This window comes from Neolamprologus brichardi, chromosome 7 (assembly GCF_056152115.1).
Source record: "Neolamprologus brichardi isolate AB-2024 chromosome 7, ASM5615211v1, whole genome shotgun sequence".
NCBI lineage: Eukaryota > Metazoa > Chordata > Actinopteri > Cichliformes > Cichlidae > Neolamprologus > Neolamprologus brichardi.
In genome coordinates, this window is record NC_142110.1 from 14,128,885 (window position 1) to 14,147,003 (window position 18,119).

The 18,119-nt window shown below is 40.3% G+C and overlaps 3 protein-coding genes across 8 annotated transcripts; 1 reads left to right on the top strand and 2 right to left on the bottom strand.

Moving 5' to 3' along the window:
• Positions 1 to 158: 158 nt before the first annotated feature.
• zwilch (zwilch kinetochore protein) lies at positions 159 to 7,281 on the top strand. 2 transcript variants are annotated; one of them, XM_006789265.3, is made up of 18 exons: positions 159 to 424; positions 515 to 557; positions 643 to 735; positions 3,160 to 3,302; positions 3,416 to 3,606; positions 3,730 to 3,809; positions 3,890 to 4,045; positions 4,236 to 4,307; positions 4,393 to 4,486; positions 4,580 to 4,632; positions 4,720 to 4,825; positions 4,908 to 4,987; positions 5,112 to 5,268; positions 5,368 to 5,396; positions 5,474 to 5,610; positions 5,733 to 5,828; positions 6,604 to 6,719; positions 6,807 to 7,281. In XM_006789265.3, exons 1-18 carry the CDS (start codon positions 327 to 329, stop codon positions 6,893 to 6,895), a joined length of 1,833 nt encoding a protein of 610 aa, XP_006789328.1. In that variant the 5' UTR covers positions 159 to 326; the 3' UTR covers positions 6,896 to 7,281. The 2 variants fall into 2 exon arrangements, with proteins under 2 accessions (XP_006789328.1, XP_006789329.1); XM_006789266.3 differs by having other exon boundaries at positions 4,723 to 4,825.
• Positions 6,485 to 12,149, bottom strand: lctlb (lactase-like b). 5 transcript variants are annotated; one of them, XR_004843575.2, is made up of 16 exons: positions 11,922 to 12,149; positions 11,038 to 11,224; positions 10,760 to 10,920; positions 10,588 to 10,675; positions 10,387 to 10,496; positions 10,170 to 10,298; positions 9,982 to 10,077; positions 9,831 to 9,885; positions 9,560 to 9,721; positions 9,200 to 9,477; positions 8,989 to 9,115; positions 8,680 to 8,879; positions 8,489 to 8,552; positions 8,112 to 8,185; positions 7,616 to 7,660; positions 7,377 to 7,453 (listed from the first exon to the last, which is right to left on the bottom strand). XR_004843575.2 is itself a non-coding variant. In XM_035907093.2 (15 exons), exons 2-15 carry the CDS (start codon positions 11,162 to 11,164, stop codon positions 7,338 to 7,340), a joined length of 1,758 nt encoding a protein of 585 aa, XP_035762986.1. In that variant the 5' UTR covers positions 11,165 to 11,224; positions 11,922 to 12,149; the 3' UTR covers positions 6,485 to 7,337. The 5 variants fall into 5 exon arrangements, 4 of the variants coding, with proteins under 4 accessions (XP_035762986.1, XP_035762988.1, XP_035762987.1 ...); XM_035907093.2 differs by lacking the exon at positions 8,112 to 8,185 and having other exon boundaries at positions 6,485 to 7,453; XM_035907095.2 differs by lacking the exon at positions 7,616 to 7,660 and having other exon boundaries at positions 6,485 to 7,453.
• Positions 12,150 to 12,263: 114 nt separating this feature from the next.
• Positions 12,264 to 14,265, bottom strand: snapc5 (small nuclear RNA activating complex, polypeptide 5). The gene is made up of 4 exons (XM_006789264.3): positions 14,122 to 14,265; positions 13,572 to 13,693; positions 13,405 to 13,485; positions 12,264 to 12,891 (listed from the first exon to the last, which is right to left on the bottom strand). Exons 2-4 carry the CDS (start codon positions 13,659 to 13,661, stop codon positions 12,703 to 12,705), a joined length of 360 nt encoding a protein of 119 aa, XP_006789327.1. The 5' UTR covers positions 13,662 to 13,693; positions 14,122 to 14,265; the 3' UTR covers positions 12,264 to 12,702.
• Between the last annotated feature and the right edge of the window lie 3,854 nt (positions 14,266 to 18,119).

Sequence of the window (18,119 nt, forward strand, 5' to 3'; positions counted from 1 at the left end):
TTTAGCCAAGCAATTTTAAAACCGTTCTTAAACATGGGACTATTTCTTTACTCCATGTTGGCGCAGGAAAGATTGAACCGTTTCTTTCCTCGTTATTTTTAATCAAATATTTTTTTTATTTTATTTTAAAAAATCTTGTATATTCGTATTTCTGATACATTTTCAATCATTTTCTACCTCATTATTTTATTTATTTCTTTATAAGGGAAGTGTGTGTTCACCTATGACCCCATGTCGTCACCCTCTGCTTTTCGAGCGCGCGACTGTCAAAATATCAACAACGGATTTGTTAACTTTAAACTCGTTTAGCCACTTTCGTATGTTTTATGTACATCCTTCCTTCTGTAACAGGATACACAGACCATAATTTGGCGATGTGCTCGAAGATTATATCTAGGGCTAAAGAGTTTTTCACGATTCTTCGGTGAGTTTTGAATGCATAGCGATTCTAACAAAAAGTTAACCCTCAGAATGATGGGTGAAACAAAGTTAATTTCTGTCGTGTTGATTGCAGCTCTCTTCAGGATGCGGAAAGCAGTGATCCGTATATATATGAGGTAAATTCGTGCATCCTTAAGTAAGCTGTCGTGAGTCAATGCATCTGTCGCTGTTACAGTAATGTTGATATCTTTTGGGCTTCAGGAGGAGGTCCAAATAGTGAAGATGAACGGAGACGGAATCCCTGCGGTGAATATGTATTGTGGGAACCAGACAATCTTCGTCTGTGAAAAAGCTGTGAGTAATGTCAGTCCTTGGACTCATTTACCATATCGAAAATATGTAGACCCAATAATAAAATTTTACTTTGTAAGATTCTACTTTTTTTTTTTTACTTTACTCTTTTAGGAGTATTTTTACCTAGTTGTGTTTATAGCGACACAGCATACAGGAATAATTGTTGACTGGCTCTGACTTTTGTTGTAAAACATTTTACTTTGTTTATCTCTAGCATCCAAACTACTAATACATCTCAAGGCCTTTTAGGCCTTTTGTAAAAGCTGTGGACCTGCTTTTAATTTGAAATCTCCAAAGGCCTGTACTGCAAAGAATGATTTGTGCTTATTCATATAACTTCAGGGCATGAGAAAGATGGTTCACGTCTTTACAGGGTGCATTACCATGGCAACGTATCCTGCAGACCTCATGGTGATTTCTATCAGAAAACAAGCGTGAGACTAATTGGACTCTTTTATAGAAATTTCTTTTTTACTCTCCAGGGGAAACGTAAACACCCCATACCTTCACCTCACATATCTCAAGATGCCCCTCGCTCCACACCTTGCCTCCTGTTGACCAATACTGTCTTCACTTGCAGTCTAAACTTATTACTTTCCATTTTCTTACATTAACCCATTTCTCTCCTTTCTAAAGAACAAAGCGTAGACTGGTTTTGTCTCGCCAGAGGATTGCTCTGCTAAAAGATCTGTCCCTATCTACATCTTGTAACTTTCCCTGGAGCAGATTACATTTGAGATTAAAGATCACCACATAGTGACCAGTGGTAAATGGACTGATCCTTATATACACTTTTCTGCTCTAACTGAGTGTTCATCGCACTTAGTACTACAAGTTTCATTCACCCAATCACGCACACATTCATAAAAGTGCCTTGTCTAACATTCTTAGATTAGATTAGATTTGATTAGATGAAACTTTATTAATCCGTCATGTGGGTTCTTTCAGGAAATTCAGTTTCCAGTAGTACAGCACCGAAAGAAGTTACATGTTACAGAGTTACAGAGATGAATGGGGGCAGCTCGAGGTTCAATAGTTGGAGAAACCGGGAACTACCGACCTTCTAAATAGTGGACAACCTACTGTACCTCCTGAGCCACAGCTGCCCCGTCCTAATCAGTTCTCTGGGAAAGGTGTCAGGATTCCTGCAAGTTCCCTTGGACCCTTGTGTGTGGATAGTAGAAGTTATTTACATTTTTTTAATAGTGTCTAAAGTATTTGTCTTTTCCTGATGAGCATCAGACAGAAATTCATTCATAGGTAAAACCTTACTTCTTGATTTTATTTATTTTGTTCCCTTGTTTGCTGCAACCAGTTTAAAAAGAAAATTATTGTTCAGTAAGGATTAATATACAATTCCAAAACTGGGCACCTCTTTGTATTTGTTACATTTGAATTCAATTTTTTTATGTATTCCTACTCTCAGACTGTTAAACACCACGTGGCCTGCAGCTAAAAAGAATCTCTTACACCCTTCGAAAAATTCATTCCATGAAATAACATTTGCAATCCACCACATTTAGAGAACAAGAATGAGGTTTCTTATACAAATGGCAGAAATGAATTTCCTTTGAAGGGTGGCTGGCCTCTTCCTTAAAGATGGAGTGAAGAGCTCAGTCAATTGAGAGGGGCTCAAAGTAGAGCGGCTGCTCCTCCATATCGAAATGAGCCAGTTGAGGTGGTTCGGGCATCTGACTACGACACCTTCTCCATGGCTCCTAGCTGAAGTATTTTAGGCATGTCCAATTGAGAAGAGCCCCCAGGACAGACCTAGAGATTATATCTCTCAGATGGCTTGGGAACAACTCGGTGTCACCCTTGGATGACTTGGAAGAGGTGGCCAGTGTAAGGGAACTCTTGGCTTCTCTGGTGAGACTTCTGCCCTGGTGACCAAATCCCGGATAAGCAGTAGAAAATGAATGGATGTGTCCACCAGATTCTCCCTTGTCTTAATGGTAGAGCACTGATACTGAGAAGTCTCTTAACATACATAGTTTCCTCCTTCTTCTTTTTTACCAGCTTTCCTGGTTTTGTTTTCCTTTGTAAAATTTACTCACTCCGTTGACAGTAGACTTATCAATGTTTCTAATTGGTCAGATGCTGTCAATGCTGCCCTTAGATAATGGAAAGATAACTGGGCATGTAGAGCTTGCTTCACTGTTACAGGGTTCAGGACTGTGTTTTAGTCTAGATGGGCAGAGACTTTTGGAAAAAAGGATGCAGACACACATTCACTCCATGATCTCAAAAAGTCTTTCCGTCCAGAATAAAACCTGAGTTCCAGAGTTTTCAAGCTGAAACTGGGCCAGTAGTGTTTCCAAAATTCCCAATTGTAGGAATATTAAAACACTGAATGTATGCTTAGATGACTAACCAGTCTCCTCCTCGTCGCTCGCCATTGAATTGTGCTCTGATTTCACTAAGGTTTCAAAAATAAGCGATCCAGGCGACGAACAAATGAGCGAGGCTTCAAACCTTTCTGATGGCGATGCTGATGATGCTAACGACAGTGCCCATGTACTTCAAACTGAAATGGGACCGCAGCCACTTTCAGTCATGAAAGCAAGGTGATTAGTGCTAAGACGTTTAAAATTTCATTGCAAAAGAAATACGCGCTGGTAAGATGTGCATATTTAATCAACCACATCTGACAAAGTTTTTTTTCTTCTTCTTTGTACAGACAGTTTCTGTCTTGGTATACATTATCTCAAAATGCCAGCATGTCAGCTGAGGACACAAACCTTCCTTTATACCCTCTGTGGGTGCGATGCGACATGTCTGATCCTGCTGGAACGACCTGGTTTGGGGCTGAAACAGTCTGCGTGGGCACTAAAGTTACTGGTGTCAAACTGTATTCCATCACTTCCAAAGGTATTGCTTAGAAACATCACTCCTCTTTGAATAACCCATTTTTAAACATTATCAGTGCATTTACTGATGATTTTTATGTATTTGTATCACTTACTTTTATTTTTCTGATGTTAATGTTTTTAGGTTCAACTGCAGACAAACAATCCCTCACAACCTTAGAAGAACTGAAGCAAGAGCATAAGAAACGGCATCATCCATCCTCGGTATTTCAGTTTCCATCCTCTTTTGCAAGTCTGTCTGTATGAACAAATGCCCGTGTTCTTACACTGATAAATACTTCTAGGTGGGGATTAAAGGCAGTGCCAGGTTCAGCCTGTTTGGTTCCACTGTTGTTGAAAACACCACCATTGAGTCTCAGAGCAGCGTGACTGTGGATTTCAAATGGAGCCATGTGGAGAGTATTCTTGAGACCCCACCCCTGTCCTCTACAGCAACATTAGTGAGCAGCAATAATGACCTCTTATAATAATCCCTTCTTTCCCTTAAAAAGCTTACTTTTTATATTTCTATTTAATTAATATGCTATTATGAATAGAAAAGGAAAACATGTATCTGGAAGTAGTACCAGCAGATGAAGCTGAACAGACACAGACTGATTTTTTTAATGTGTTTATCTTTTTTAAATGCAGAATATCAAAATTGCCAGTGGAGACATGAGAAGTCCCATGTTTGAGATGTATAGGGAGCTGGAGTTTCTACAGGTTTGTCTCCCACTGTAATCTAAAATGACAGCAACTAACAGCATCCACATAAATAACTAAATATATCTGAATCCTGTTATTTCAGACTCTCGCTGATGGTTTGAGAACTGGTGAGACTGAATGGATGGAACCGCTGGAAAGCACATCGCCTGTAAATCTGACCAAGGCTTACCTAGAAGGCATGAAGCACTGCTGAATCAATACATTGTAAATCTGATGTAATGCTACCTGGTACTTATGATTATTTTTTTCATTTTTAATTCTTCTTTCAGAGCTACAGAACACTGCAAAAACACTGCAGGATCAGGCTGCAAGAACGCCCGAGGTAGGATGGAGCCATTTTCACTAAAACATTAATTTCACAATATATCTGCTAGAGTCTTGGGGTTTTTTTCCTCTCCATCTTTTTCAGAAGACCTCGAAGCTGAAGTCGGAGACAGAAACTCCCATTTTCAACTCGTTCCTGGAAAGAGGAGATTTGGATTTTGTGGAGCAGCTTTGGGTTCGGATGAGAAAAAGTGAGTTAGGCCTTCCATTCAGGAAACTGGGATGGATTTTAGCATTTTACAAACAGTCAGAAAAAAAAACTTTGTATTGCAGGTGTGACTTCATATCAGGACATTGGAGACTGCCTGAAGTTGGTCATTGACGCTCTAAGATATGGTGACATCAAACCCTGGGTAAAAACATAAAACATTTTTGCTTTTGAAAACTTGGAGTTAGATGAGTTTGGATGTTGCAGTTGTTATTTTATTAATTCATTGATTAATTTATTTTTGTTTTTTTTTGTTTCACATCATCCAGATTCACAGAGACAGCAGCAGTTCCCTCAGCAAGCTCATTCTGCAGTCGTACCACCAGCAGATCGAACATGTGTCTCTTACAGGCTTCACGCCTGTCAACATGCTGCTGGAGATGGGTCTGGATAAGATGAGAAAAGACTATATTAACTACCTGATTGGTAACCTTTAATTATTCATTTGGAGCTCTTTCTTTGACTCTGTGTTTGTGTTATGCTCTCTGGATGATAGGCCATTTGCAATTTGTGTTTGTTTCTTAGGTGAAGAACTGACGACTTTAAACCACTTGGTAAGCTTTACACTGTTTCTCAGTTCTTTTCAAGTGTCTGTCAGCATAGTACTGACTCTGAGTAATTTCCTCCACAGTGTTTTTACCTCAGCACAGAGGTTGATCTGCAGGAACAAGTGATCCGACTCAGGAAACTGCACCATCTGCTGGAAATAATTGTGACCTGCAGCACATTCCTTGGTTTGCCCTACGATCGTCTCTTTCTTCTCACGCAGTAAATCTTTTGACTTTTTTTCCGCCGCAGTGATATGTGACTGTGCAGAAGTATTTCTTCTTTTAAACTGGTATTTAAATAAACAATTCCCTCTCCTGTTTTCCCCCTTTCCTGTCACATAGATTGTGTTTGCAGCACTACAGAACGTCACCTTATGATGAAGAGCACGAGTTCAAACTCCAAATCAAACCTGCCCTGATCAGTCATTTTTACCAAAAGTAAGGAATGCAAGCCTTTTTTTACTGCCTGCTTTATTGTGAAACTGGGATATTTGACCTTATTATTTGTGAATATGACATTTTTATAGTGGACATAATCATATTGATAGTGAAAATATGCAACAATTATTTATTGTAGATTTCAGTTCTTTAAACCGTCTTTGTTGTTGGGGGTTTTAATCATCTAATAGTATATAATGCTAGCAGACTGCAAAGTGCAATCAATCTTTTGGCAACTCAGTGATGACACTAAATATGCTTCGGTTATATTATCGATCTAAATCTCTCACCTCAAGCTGAGGTGCAAACATGACAGATTTAAAGGAGCTGTCACAAATGCCAAGAGAGCCAATTATTCCTTTGTGCCAAAAGACAACGGTTCAACTGAAGATTTCCAAGACACTTCAAATTGAATGAGACACGGTTGGGAGGTTAGTTCAAAAGTCAGTGTAGTATTGCAAACCTTTACATGCAGGAAGGACCTGACGAAGGCGGGGAAAAACACTTAACAAGCAAAAATGTCAGGCCTGTAAACCTCACCACAGTCCAATCTCGACTGAACGGCACATAAAAGTCGACCTGAATGTGACGCCCGCAGAATTCTGGCAGTCTGTTATGTGGAGTGTTGAAAACAGAGATCTCAACGGCATGCGAGAAACCACATAAAACATTTATTGAAAGTCAAAGGATATATTGGTAGATGTTAGGCTTTTTTTTTCTTCTTTTTTTTTTACACAGAATTGAGTTTTTCTGTGTTCATCTTTGTGCTCTACAGGGAGCACCCAATACTGTGGGGGGTTGAGGTGTCCAGTGGTCATGGTCCTCGTGAGGTCAGGACCTCCTTACATCTTAGTGACAGACCACTGGTTGATCATGTCATCTTTGAAACAGGTGATTTTTATTTACTGAATATATAAGTGACTACCCCAGTAAAGTACCGATAACAATATTCTTCTTTAACTGTTCTTTTGTTTTTAGACTATCCAAATGAAACCGTGAATGGGGACAGTGAGGATCCTGCTTTCTTCTCCACTATGGCGTACTGCAGCCTTGTCAACTTTGCATGAATTTATAAAAACATGCTACTAACCCCTCAACAGCAAATTTCAGTCCTTTGTGTATATGTTTTTTGTGTGTATATGTTTTTTCCAGTCACATCTTTATTTTCACATTTTGCTGCTCAAGGAAAGACAGGAAATATTCTGCCAAACAACTTAGCTGTATCCAAATGAAAGTAGATCACCTGGCGTCTTTGCAATACCAGTATCCTATAGTAGCAGTTTAATTAGAAACTCTGACTCCTTTTTCCTTCTACTCAAAACCAGTAATTTTAGAGCAAAACGCTTTACACACATCAAATCGATAAAAATCACCAGTTCTTTCAGTTCAGCTTAAATGATGTATTTATATTCACACGTTATCCAATAAAGAAGTGATGCACTTAAATTTTAAATGTGTGCATATGTGTGTGTGTGCCGATGCTTGTGATGTATAAACACGAAAGCCTTCCTAGTTACGCCTCCGCAGCAGGAACATGAGGAAGATGGCACTGAGCAAAATGGAGAGTGTGCACACAGTGGGAACAACGATCTCAGTCACCATCTCCATGTGGCTGGTCAAAGGGTCTGCAAAGCACACACACACACTCATTAAAAACTTATGGGCATCGTTATATTGTCCAAACACTGCCAGTGAAGCGAAAGCTCAAGCACAGCACTCAAAGGGTTAATACTTGTCCCGGAATCACAATTTTGGTCTAATTCATAGAGAGCATAGGGATTCCTTACCATGTATAAGTCTTAGAATATTGGCAGCAGTACTCCGCTGTTCCTCTAATAAAAGAAGAGAAAGTACTCAGAGTTGATTAATGGCACTTTAACCCTTTGAGAACTGCATGCAGCTACAAGGGAATATTTCAGAAAGCAGCGTTTTTACCAGATGATTATTAAAAGCAGTATTCTGAAAATGACTTAATATTACAAGCCATCAGCAAGCAGCTGAGGCTCAGATATATCACTGACTTTATTGGTGGTATTACATTACCCAGTTACATTTTTTTTTATCTCTGCTTTGTGAAATACCCCGTGGGCTGAAGTGCACCGCTTCGCTTTATGCCTGTTTGCGAGTTTTTGTTAAAAAAGCTCTTTTAAAAGGAGTAAAAGCTTGTGTTTAATGGCAGGCGTTAAACGCAGGAGCTTGTTAGTCAGAATTGTAAACACACAATTGCAAAGCGACAAAAGAGAAAAAAAAAAAATCAGATTGTTAGAAATAGGAAGCATGTACCCTCAAGTTCTAAACTTCATCATGCACTGGCCAAACCTTTGGCATTTCTGCATGTTCCTGGGATTTTCTTCTAGCTGGAGGGGCAAACAAAGAAGATATCTCAGATCGCCTGTAACAGATTCTACTAATCAATTTTTAAATTTCAACTATTCTTCTTAACACTATTTGTCCGTGCATGTTCTGAGATGGCTGAAGAAAAGAAACAGATTTATTATTTTCATTGTTGTTATAGTGTTCAAATTTTTAGGACATTTTTTTTTGTTTGTCTGCTGTTTTTTTTTCCATATTTTGGCAAGAATCTTTATTTGTTTACCCCTGCTAGTTGTTCAACCCTATATAGTGAGGAACATGGTCAATGATGTTACAGACGAACTGACCTGCAGCTAGAAGCTGATTGCTGGAAGAGCACGTCTCAACTGCCTTTCGCCTCCAGTTTTCAACCTGTGGAGGTTCACAAGACAGTCAAATATAATCAGAGACTTGTTGCATTTTGGGGCACAGTACAGAATAAACCATGTAATGAAAAACCCCTCAGACTGGCAGGGCTTTGTAGTCCTTTTCTGCTCACCTCTCTTTGATTGGGAAATCCATTGGAGCTGATAATGCGTTTGTAAAACTGAACAGAAGCTTTGGGATAGCGAGGCTTGTTTTTGTTCCTGAAGTCCACATAGTACAAGCCAAATCTCTCAGAGAAACCTTCATCCCACTCAAATTTGTCCAGCAGCGACCATGCAGTGTAGCCCTTCACATTGACTCCGTCTTTGATAGCTGGGTGATAAAGAGATCAAAGAGCTTGATAACTACAAAAAAGTAATTTGAATTTAAGACAGTGGGCACATTTTTGCATTTTTTGTTCAATACATGTGAGCTCATTCACCTTTAAGCATCTCATTGATGTAGTCTTTATAGTACACTATCCTCCATTCATCACAAAGCTCTGTGCATAACATCCTCTCAGAGACTCCATTTGCAGTCACATAAATCATTGGGTTCCCATACTGAGTCTAGATGAGGATGAAATCAATATGAGTTTTTTTTTGTTTTTTTTTTTAAATAAAGAGTATGTAGCACAAATATCAATGAGTAACCTTGACAAAATTGAGCAGACGTCTAAAACCCCAGGGCACGGCATAGAGCCACTCTGAACCAGGGTCAGGCCATCTTGGGTCAACCAGCTCAGCCAGGTCACGGTCACTAAAGTAGTTGCTGCTGCTACGGCCCGATGGGTTGTTTTTTTGGGTGATGTAGCGGGTGGTGAAATGACCAATGCCAAGGAAGTCACAGGTCCCCTTTATGTAGCTCTTCTCTTGAGGGGAAAATGTGGGCAGTCGAGACGCCCCGAGGCCCTGCTGGACACTCTTTCTCCCTGCACATTGCCACAAATAGCAATTATTTAATTCCTGTTATATAAATAACCCTAATTTAGGAGCATTTACAGTTCAACATACCTATGAAATCTTTCATCACTTGAGGGTAGTCGCCATGAAAAATCGGTGTGGCAAACCATCCCAGGTGGAACTGGACATATCTCTCAGCTGCTTCAATGTCTTTCTGGTTGCTGATATCCACCGGTTCTCCCCATTCCCCCGACAGAGAGATGCCAACCAGACCTACGGATTTAAACAGGAGCTCTCAGCACTTAGAAAATGTAATCTTTTTAGTGGTAAACGCTGAATGAAGTCACTGCACGCTCAATTTCCCAACTTTCATTTTCTTTACCTTTTTGCTTCCCCCTCCACTGTGTGTCATACGTGTGCCAAACTTTAGCATGTGCCTATGAAAAAAGTATTTTTTCACATTTCACTTTAAAGTCTTTATTAATTACTGTGTAGTTTTTATACTGTAATTGAATAAAAGCGACGTCTTATACCTTAATGATATGATGTGCAGCTCTGTATGCTCCCGTTCCCCTCAGCCTCAGTCCAGGAGCGTGTTCCCCCGTCTCATAACCTTCAACAGCTACAGACTGGTACATGTGCATAAATACAATACTTTTAATGCTGACGTGAGTTAAACTTGTGCATGTATTTGTTGTATAAATATTTCTTGTAAATGTACCCATGGATTGTTGAAAGTGATCCAGTACTTGACTCGGTCGCCAAATTTCTCAAAGCACAGGTTAGCAAATTCATTGAAATAATTGACCATGCTTATATTTTGCCATCCACCATATTTCTCTTGCAAGACCTATAAAAAAATAAAAAAAAAAAGAAACATATTGTTAAAAAAGTTATTAAGAACAAAGTTGAGGGTTCTCTGTATTTTGCTTGCAAACCTGTGGAAGATCCCAGTGATACAAAGTAACAATCGGAGTGATTTTGTTCTCCAGTAGGTGGTTGATCAGGTGATCGTAGTACTGTATTCCCTTTTCATTTACATGGTCAGCTGGAAAGAGTGTTTTAAGCATGGATTACTTTTAAATAAAACAACATTCTGCCAGTTTATTTCATCAAAAGGCTTAACATCAGTTACCCACATTTTATGCCAGTGGGAAGCAGTCGAGGCCATGAGATGGAGAAACGATAGTGGTTAAGCCTCAGCTCCTTCATCAGAGAAATATCATCCTGCACAAAAGGCATACACTGGATTACTTGGTGTCCTAACTACAAACCCTCCTCTCCTTACACCTCAGACACACCACACCTTACCTTGACTTTGTAGTAGCCTTCACAGGAGAAATCCCCAGTGTCATTTTGTTGGATCTTGCCTTTCTTATGACTGAACACGTCCCAGATGCTCAGTCCTTTTCCATCTTTGTCCCAGGCTCCTTCTGTTTGATAGGCTGAACCTCCGGCACCCCACGAAAATCCTGAAAAACAAAACGTTAGCAGATCTAGGTTATACGATCACAGTTTAGGAGGACTAATGGCACTAAATACAAAATGAATCAAATGTAACCCCACTGAACAAAACGAACTGTGTGTACCAGCTGGAAAAGTGCCATAATAGAAGGAGCCGTGGTGGTTCTTTGTCCAGTCGAAGTCCTCAGCCGCAGACACACACAGCACCAACATAAGCACATGGCACACACCGACTGCACAGCGGGGCAGCATGGTACTTTTGAGCCTGCAGCACAGTTCGTGTCTCACTCTGCTTCAGTCGCTCACTACCACCTAAATACAGATGAGAAGCATTCAGCACCCACGCTTAATGACAAAAAGAAGCGTGGTCTGGAGTAAACATGTCATATTCAAGCTAAAATTCACACATGCTTGCAAGCCTTTCTAATAAAACCTGTGTAAAATTGGTATAATAACAATAAACTATCACCAAGTTGTCTGGAAGCATCCAATGTGCTGGACTGTGGGGGGTCCCACGTCCATAATGCAAAGCCAAATGGAGCTTTTCAGACTCAATGGTCTGTGAGCTCATCTTGCTGAGGCAGACAGATCCCATTCAAACTACGGTTTCACCTCTGTAAGCAAAGCTAATGTTGGAGAGGTTGATATATTTACAGTGCACAATCACACAACAATGGATGAACTTTTCCTCACAAACAGGCAAATGTAAGAGGACCTTACAATTCCTGCTATTTCTTTTGTTTGCAAATTTAACTCAAAAGTAAACCCAGTTATCTTTGCAAATCATTTCCAGGTGTTCAAGAGCATCATAGCAAAACAGAAGATACTGCACTGTAAGCATGAAAAATTGAAAACAGAAATATGGCAAAGCATAAATACAGCCTAAAAATGTAATGTGCCTGCATACTAATTCTATACACTTCTGCCTGTGTTCACATCTCTGCTGCCCCCACCCCACTTTTCTTTAAACAAAAATATTATCCTTGCACTATTTTTCCCCATTTGTTACCTGTTAACCTTACGAACAAGGCATTTGCAGCAGGTCTGCGCAGTGGGGTGAATGGCAGCTCTCTCCTGGACTAGCAGACCCTGTAGACAGCTGTTATTTGTGCAATCTCTATTATACATTCCCTGTTGTAGCACCACCCTTCTCCAGAGCTGTCCCTGCTGTCAGGATGAAAGCTGGCCTTATTGTGAGGCTCGCTGTATTGTTTTAACTGTTTAGAAAATGCTGAATGGTTTTCTCGTGGAAAGTGTTTGCACTGCACTACCCATTTGCCCGGGTCAGGTTAGGACACGAAGTGAACACAGATATTATCTTGAAGTGTACACTGTAAAAAACAGGCTGGTGAAAATGTATGCAAAACATTTATTTTGTGCTTACATAATACAGACATACTATCTCCTTATATGGCCCAGCCATACATTTTCATCAACAGACACATCTCAACATCAGACCTTCTAATTCTCAAAGTGGGTTGATGCTTTCATTCTCCGAAAATACACAATATGTTTAGAAAGCCAAGAGTTTCTCATAACACTGCCTCAAAGCATTTCAGCAGCAGATTTCCCACAAAGTTTGACATATGACTAACATGGTGTGAAATCCTGGTGACGTGCCTTAAATCCAGCAAAGGAGGAGATATTGCTAGCACCGGACATTGTTACACTGCTACTTACTCCACCCAAATAAATAAAACGTCTTCAGTGATAATACAAAACAGGTGAACAAATAACAGGCATCTGTTCATGTTCTTCTTCAGTGGTGTAAATACTAACACTGATGGATCTCAGTAATCTTCTTCCTCCTCATCCTCCTCAGGCAAAAATCCGAGTTCGTTGTCATCCTCATCCCCCTCCTCATCTTCCTCCTCCTCCTCATCCTCCTCTTCTTCTTCTTCCATATCATAATCTGCCGCAGCATTCAAGAGGAGTTTGGTTCGATTTATCTCACTTTCATCATCCAGATTAACCTCAACCTGAAACATTCAACAACAAAAAAGAAAAGAATTGATGTTGAAAGGTGAAAACTTTACAACTAGTTGTCATAACCAGACACAGACATCATACAACACTTTTGTGCAAAAGTCTGGGGGTGGGGGAAAAATAAGCAAAGAAGAGATTGGGTCAGTGTGAGTCTGTCTGGCTGATGGTGCAATCTCTTGAGACAATATCATCAATTGCTCACTTTAACCACGAAATCAATCATAATCACGTGCAGAAGCAACAAGTTTATGTTTCAGGGAATCCCACTCTGCAGCCTCTGATTTACTGAATTAAAATAAAAGGGTCAAATATCCCAAGACACATATAGTACCTCTCTAAATATAAACTACTGATAAAAACAGTTAGATGCACTCTGACTAAATGACTGTGCTCCCCTTAAGCAAATTACTGCTGGAGAAACACTGTTATTTGGTCTTGTATATGAATGCAAATGACCAATTGTAATAGTCTCCAGTGTTGTGTCCTTTCCTGGTGCAGAGATCTACCTCAGGTTCGGGCGATAAGCGTTGAGAGGTTCCTTCTTCTGTTTGAGCATTAATAATAGACTTCAGTGCCCCCTCTTCAAACTGAAATGCAGAAGAAGCACACAGGACATAAACTACAGGTATGTATACAAATTCCAGCATGCTTGTATTTTGCAGCCTGCACTGACCTTTAATCTGTTCAGTTGGTCCTGTAGCATGACTTTGATTTTGAGAAGAGTCTCCTCTTCCTTCTTTAACTCCTGCAGACGGCTAAGCATATTTGCTGCTGCAGTCAGACCATTCCTCAATACTGAGAGAGAAACCAGACAGCACAAGGACGCTTTACAAAGCTTTTTTTATTCGATTATTCACTCTCCGGTACCTTGAGTTTACTGTACTAATTCTATTGCGGATCTCCAACACGTTTAGCCCTTTCTGTCTCATCTTTTAACATTTAATACCACTGTATTCAATATACTTAACAACTCAGCAGGTAGAATTAGCTGGTCAAAATATCAGTCTTATAGTAGACTACAACAATGCATTAATCGCAGCCAGTTATTAACAGATCGGTATTTAATGTCCGCAACAACACACTGTTTCTGGAAATTTTGTAACATGATTTTTTTATTCCTAGCTAGCCGCTACAAAGAGCACTTTGGAGGCAAAGCGTGTATCCCATATAATAAACAGTTTATGTCCCCAGGTGAGTAACAAAAACAATTTTAAGACAATTACCTCCGTTTATAAATTCAGCCTACAACTCCATACCAACGCCAAAATTATTGAAACACAGGATAAAGTGCTTCCTGAAGCTTCTTATTTAGGATAGGAACAGCAGCAGAGATGTTGTGCTACAGCTACGGCTACCGCTACTAGCCAAACTTTGGTTCCTGTGCTGTCATGTCCGGGTTTAATGTGCCTTCATGTCCTGTCGGACAATACAGTTGTCAAATAAGACTGTCACGGCTTTACTAGATGCAGCATTACCCATCTGTAATTTCACGCTTTTCTTGTTTTTGCTAATTAACTAGATTCAGTTTGATGTTGTTATTTTTGATACTCTATTTGTATTTCTTCCCCTTAAAAGCCAGTAATACAATTTCCCATAGGCATGAAAAGGCAGCATTAGCGAAGTGTTGCACATGGTGACATCTTGCGGTAAAGTGGCAGCAACTGCAGCCTTGTCCTTTTTGCTTCCAGAAACCCCAGTGACCAATCTGCTTAGAAGCAAATGAAGGTTTAAGACGGTAAGAAAACCTAGCTGTTTTTGTAACAGCGACTGTATAAACTCCTGTTAACAAACCGCAGCAGTGGTTACAGCACCTGGTTATCAGCTGACTTCGTTAATTAAACAGTATCAATGAAATTCTTTGGTACACCAGTTGAAGTGGTCGGTGTCAACTTTACAGCGCCAGGAAGCCTAATATGTAACAAATGTAGCCCACGGTGTTAGTTCCCCTTATAAAACACAAAGGTCATGCTAGTGGGAGACAAACAAGCCTTTAAGGGGAAGAAGTGAGGCCTATTGCTGCTGGCTGTAAATTTGTCTGTAATGTCACCTTAAGTAAGGTGAGTGACGTTTTAATAACAAAGAGTTTGCTAACATACTGTAAGAAATTTTGCATGAAGCCAGAAGCTGGGCACTTAAAATCCCTGCTATGCCACAGAGTACATAGGATCACCATGTATGCTGAGGTTGACAGAGACGGAGCACTCCTGTATGTTTATCTAAAACTGCCATATAAGTCAATATTCAGCGATGCAGCTCATTATCTGCAAACAGACAAACAAAACAAACTCCAGTACACTGAAAGGGAGCAAGAAAAGTAGATGACGAATTCAGTGAAAACACAATAAATTGCAGATGGAGCTCACTGATGTGAACAAGATCTGAAACGGCTCTTAATCAGTCTTCAGAAATGTTTGAAGAGCCCATTAGGGTCTTTATAGGATTTCTTTCTAAGTCCATCCAGGTGTGTGTGTTGATAATCACAGCACAGGCACCAATATGGAGCTCAGCCAAAAGCAGAAGACATACGGTACCTCTCTGTTCACACACGTGAAAACAGGAAAATTAAGAATTTCCTAATTATCCTTCATATATTAAAACTTTGCTAGTTTTTGCCATTAGTTCAACCGTTTTTTTCTTCTTAGCAACCTAGAGATCAGGAATCAGGGTTGTAGCTGGATAACATCACCATGGTAAGAAAGGATGGGTGAACTCACTGTGTAGTCACACACAATATATATAATATACACAGAGTGACACATTAAAGGAAAAACCTGAACTGTCGACTCCTACGGTGAGAGGGTCATTTGGCTCTGGGAGCTTCTCTCTAGCAATATATACCCAATTGCCACTTTATTAGGTACACCTTGCAAGTACCAGAATGGACTTCCTTTTGCCTGAAGAACCAGCTTAAATCTTTGTGGCTTAGATATAACAAGGTGCTGGAAACATTTCAGTACATTGTTACACCTTGTTGTTTTCATGTTAATATGCACCAAAATGCTGCAGCGTTATCGTATGCACATCCATGATGTGCTCTATTGGACTGAGATAGTGAGTTTAGAGATTTGAATACAGTGAACTTCCTGTGATGTTGGTCATAAAGCCATAGATGTGGTCAGCAACAACAAATAATCCCCACACTTGCTTGCCACACGTGCTTTTATGTTCTTTGCGTCAAATTCTGATTATGGTTCAACATGTTGTTCATATGGAGATGCTCTTTTCCATAACTTAGATGAGTTAGTCTTGCCTTCCTATTAGCTACAAGCAGTCTTCCCCATTCTGATGTTTGATTTGTAGTTAAGCAGGTTGTTTTGACCATGTCTACAAGCCTAAAGTTGCAGCCATTGGCTGAATCGATATTTATATTAACAAGCAGTTGAACAGGCGTGTCTGACAAAGTGACTGACGAGTACAGATCTGTACTGTGCTTTTCTAAAAACATAAACAAGGTCTGTGGAATTATTTTACCATTGCAACTAAAATGCAATGATGGCATCCTGCAGCTTCATTGCATTCAAAATTTCCAAAAGTAAAATAAAACACACTAATATCTCATCTCTTTTTCTTTTTTTTAAAGAAATGGATTAAAAACACTATATAACCTTCAAAGACATGAAAGCTCTCGGGTCTTTGCACTGAAATAAGTTAAAAGGTTCTGTTTCATTAATCTTGTGTTGGCCAGCTAACGGATTAATTGACAGTACTGTACATGTGCTGTGTTTGTATGAGGCCATGTACAAGAACATTATTGTTTTATGACCCAAGCACATGGGAAGCTTTGGGAGGCAGAAATTGGAGCTCCATGTCAGCGCAGTTGTGACCTCGGGGATTTGGGGGTCATATGAATAGGTGCTCTGAGGTGTGTGCCCCAATATTGCAGCTGCCAGCCTCCCAGCACACGCACAAGACGCCAAGACGCCTGAGAATTTTTACTTGGAGCAGGTTTCATCAACTCTGAGGTGGCTAATGCTGGACAGTTATCACTCTGCTCCTTGAGAGAGACAGTTGTTTTCTCCTTGTCATCACACAGACTGTATTGCAGCTACATTGCAATTTCTCCCCAGTCAAAGCGCTTCTTGGCAGGGCTTGGGTCCTAGTGCTGAGGCGTTGGTGGCAGCTGAGGCTGGGGCTCAGACTCCATGCATGCCGCTGCCAGTGGTGGTCTGCTATGCCTATGCAGCATTTGAAGGTGCTCCCACTGTCTGTGGAATGCAGCGCTGGGCATTTTGGAAGAGGGGCCCTCGAAAAGGGAGAGGAGGAAAAGGGGCGGGAAACTTAGAAAGAAAGACGAGGGGAGGTGACCTTTGAACAGTGCCACCAGGAAATTATGACTCAATTTTCAACTGGGGGAGTGAAATAGAGAAGGTATATGCCAGTTCCCTGAAATGAGCACTCCTTACTGGTCCTCTATCATGTGGGCCATTTCAGGGTTTTGTTTTTTGCAATCAGGAGTGAAGATCAAGAAATGTTGAGCTGGGAGATCAAGGTTTATAAGGCTTTTAGCTTTTAGCAAGCAGGAACACTCCATTATTTGAAATCTGTTGGTGTTTTTTTTCTTCTTTTATTGTCAGATTCAAGGCCTTATTAATAGTCTGGGAAACACAGTGTGGATTGATTAATCTGGGCTGGGAATGAATAGAACTTGATGTAGTTAGTTCAAAAAACACCACCCTTTTCTCAGGTTTTTAATGGCAGAAGCTAACATGCAATGCAGGAACAGAACTGGTAGTGGTGGTGTGTGTGTGTGTGTGTGTGTGTGTGGGGGGGGGGGGTTAATTAGGGGGCTAAAAAGATGTACGTATGGCATTGTGGTGTTTTTGACCTAATATGTATTGGGACACATTTTTCTTGCACACTAAATAGCATAGCAGTGTGAATATTGGAATACGCCCAAGCCCGTGGATTGCATTGTCTGTCATTTGGTACTGGTCCAGGAACAAGTCTACCAAAGCTTTACTCGTAATTGCTTTTATGTAATAAAGTTGCTTGACTGTAATGTATTGCAGGTCGGGCCATCTATAGAAGATGGAGGGAAAGGTGGGGGTTGTAGCTCTGAGACGTTTCCTCTTCAGCCCAACGGCGACGCAGACATGAGCCCAGCGTGCCTATAAAAAGAAAGGGCTTGCGTATCTGCTGGAGCCTTTGTTTCCAAGGAGCTAGCTAAACCTTAACATTTCCTGTTCTCAACTCCCACACACATATTCATGCAAAGTGGCAT

Excerpts from the sequence above, each read along its gene's own strand:
- zwilch (XM_006789265.3), top strand. The coding sequence starts at position 327 with ATGTACATCCTTCCTTCTGTAACAGGATACACAGACCATAATTTGGCG. Across the intron at positions 5,829-6,603 it reads ATCAGTCATTTTTACCAAAA|GGAGCACCCAATACTGTGGG; the intron begins GTAAGGAATGCA and ends TGTGCTCTACAG. Across the intron at positions 6,720-6,806 it reads TCATGTCATCTTTGAAACAG|ACTATCCAAATGAAACCGTG; the intron begins GTGATTTTTATT and ends TTTTGTTTTTAG.
- lctlb (XM_035907093.2), bottom strand. The coding sequence starts at position 11,164 with ATGCTGCCCCGCTGTGCAGTCGGTGTGTGCCATGTGCTTATGTTGGTG. Across the intron at positions 9,478-9,559 it reads AGTGATGAAAGATTTCATAG|GGAGAAAGAGTGTCCAGCAG; the intron begins GTATGTTGAACT and ends GGCAATGTGCAG. Across the intron at positions 9,116-9,199 it reads GTCTGCTCAATTTTGTCAAG|ACTCAGTATGGGAACCCAAT; the intron begins GTTACTCATTGA and ends ATCCTCATCTAG.
- snapc5 (XM_006789264.3), bottom strand. The coding sequence starts at position 13,661 with ATGCTTAGCCGTCTGCAGGAGTTAAAGAAGGAAGAGGAGACTCTTCTC. Across the intron at positions 13,486-13,571 it reads ACCAACTGAACAGATTAAAG|TTTGAAGAGGGGGCACTGAA; the intron begins GTCAGTGCAGGC and ends TCTGCATTTCAG. Across the intron at positions 12,892-13,404 it reads GCTTATCGCCCGAACCTGAG|GTTGAGGTTAATCTGGATGA; the intron begins GTAGATCTCTGC and ends TGAATGTTTCAG.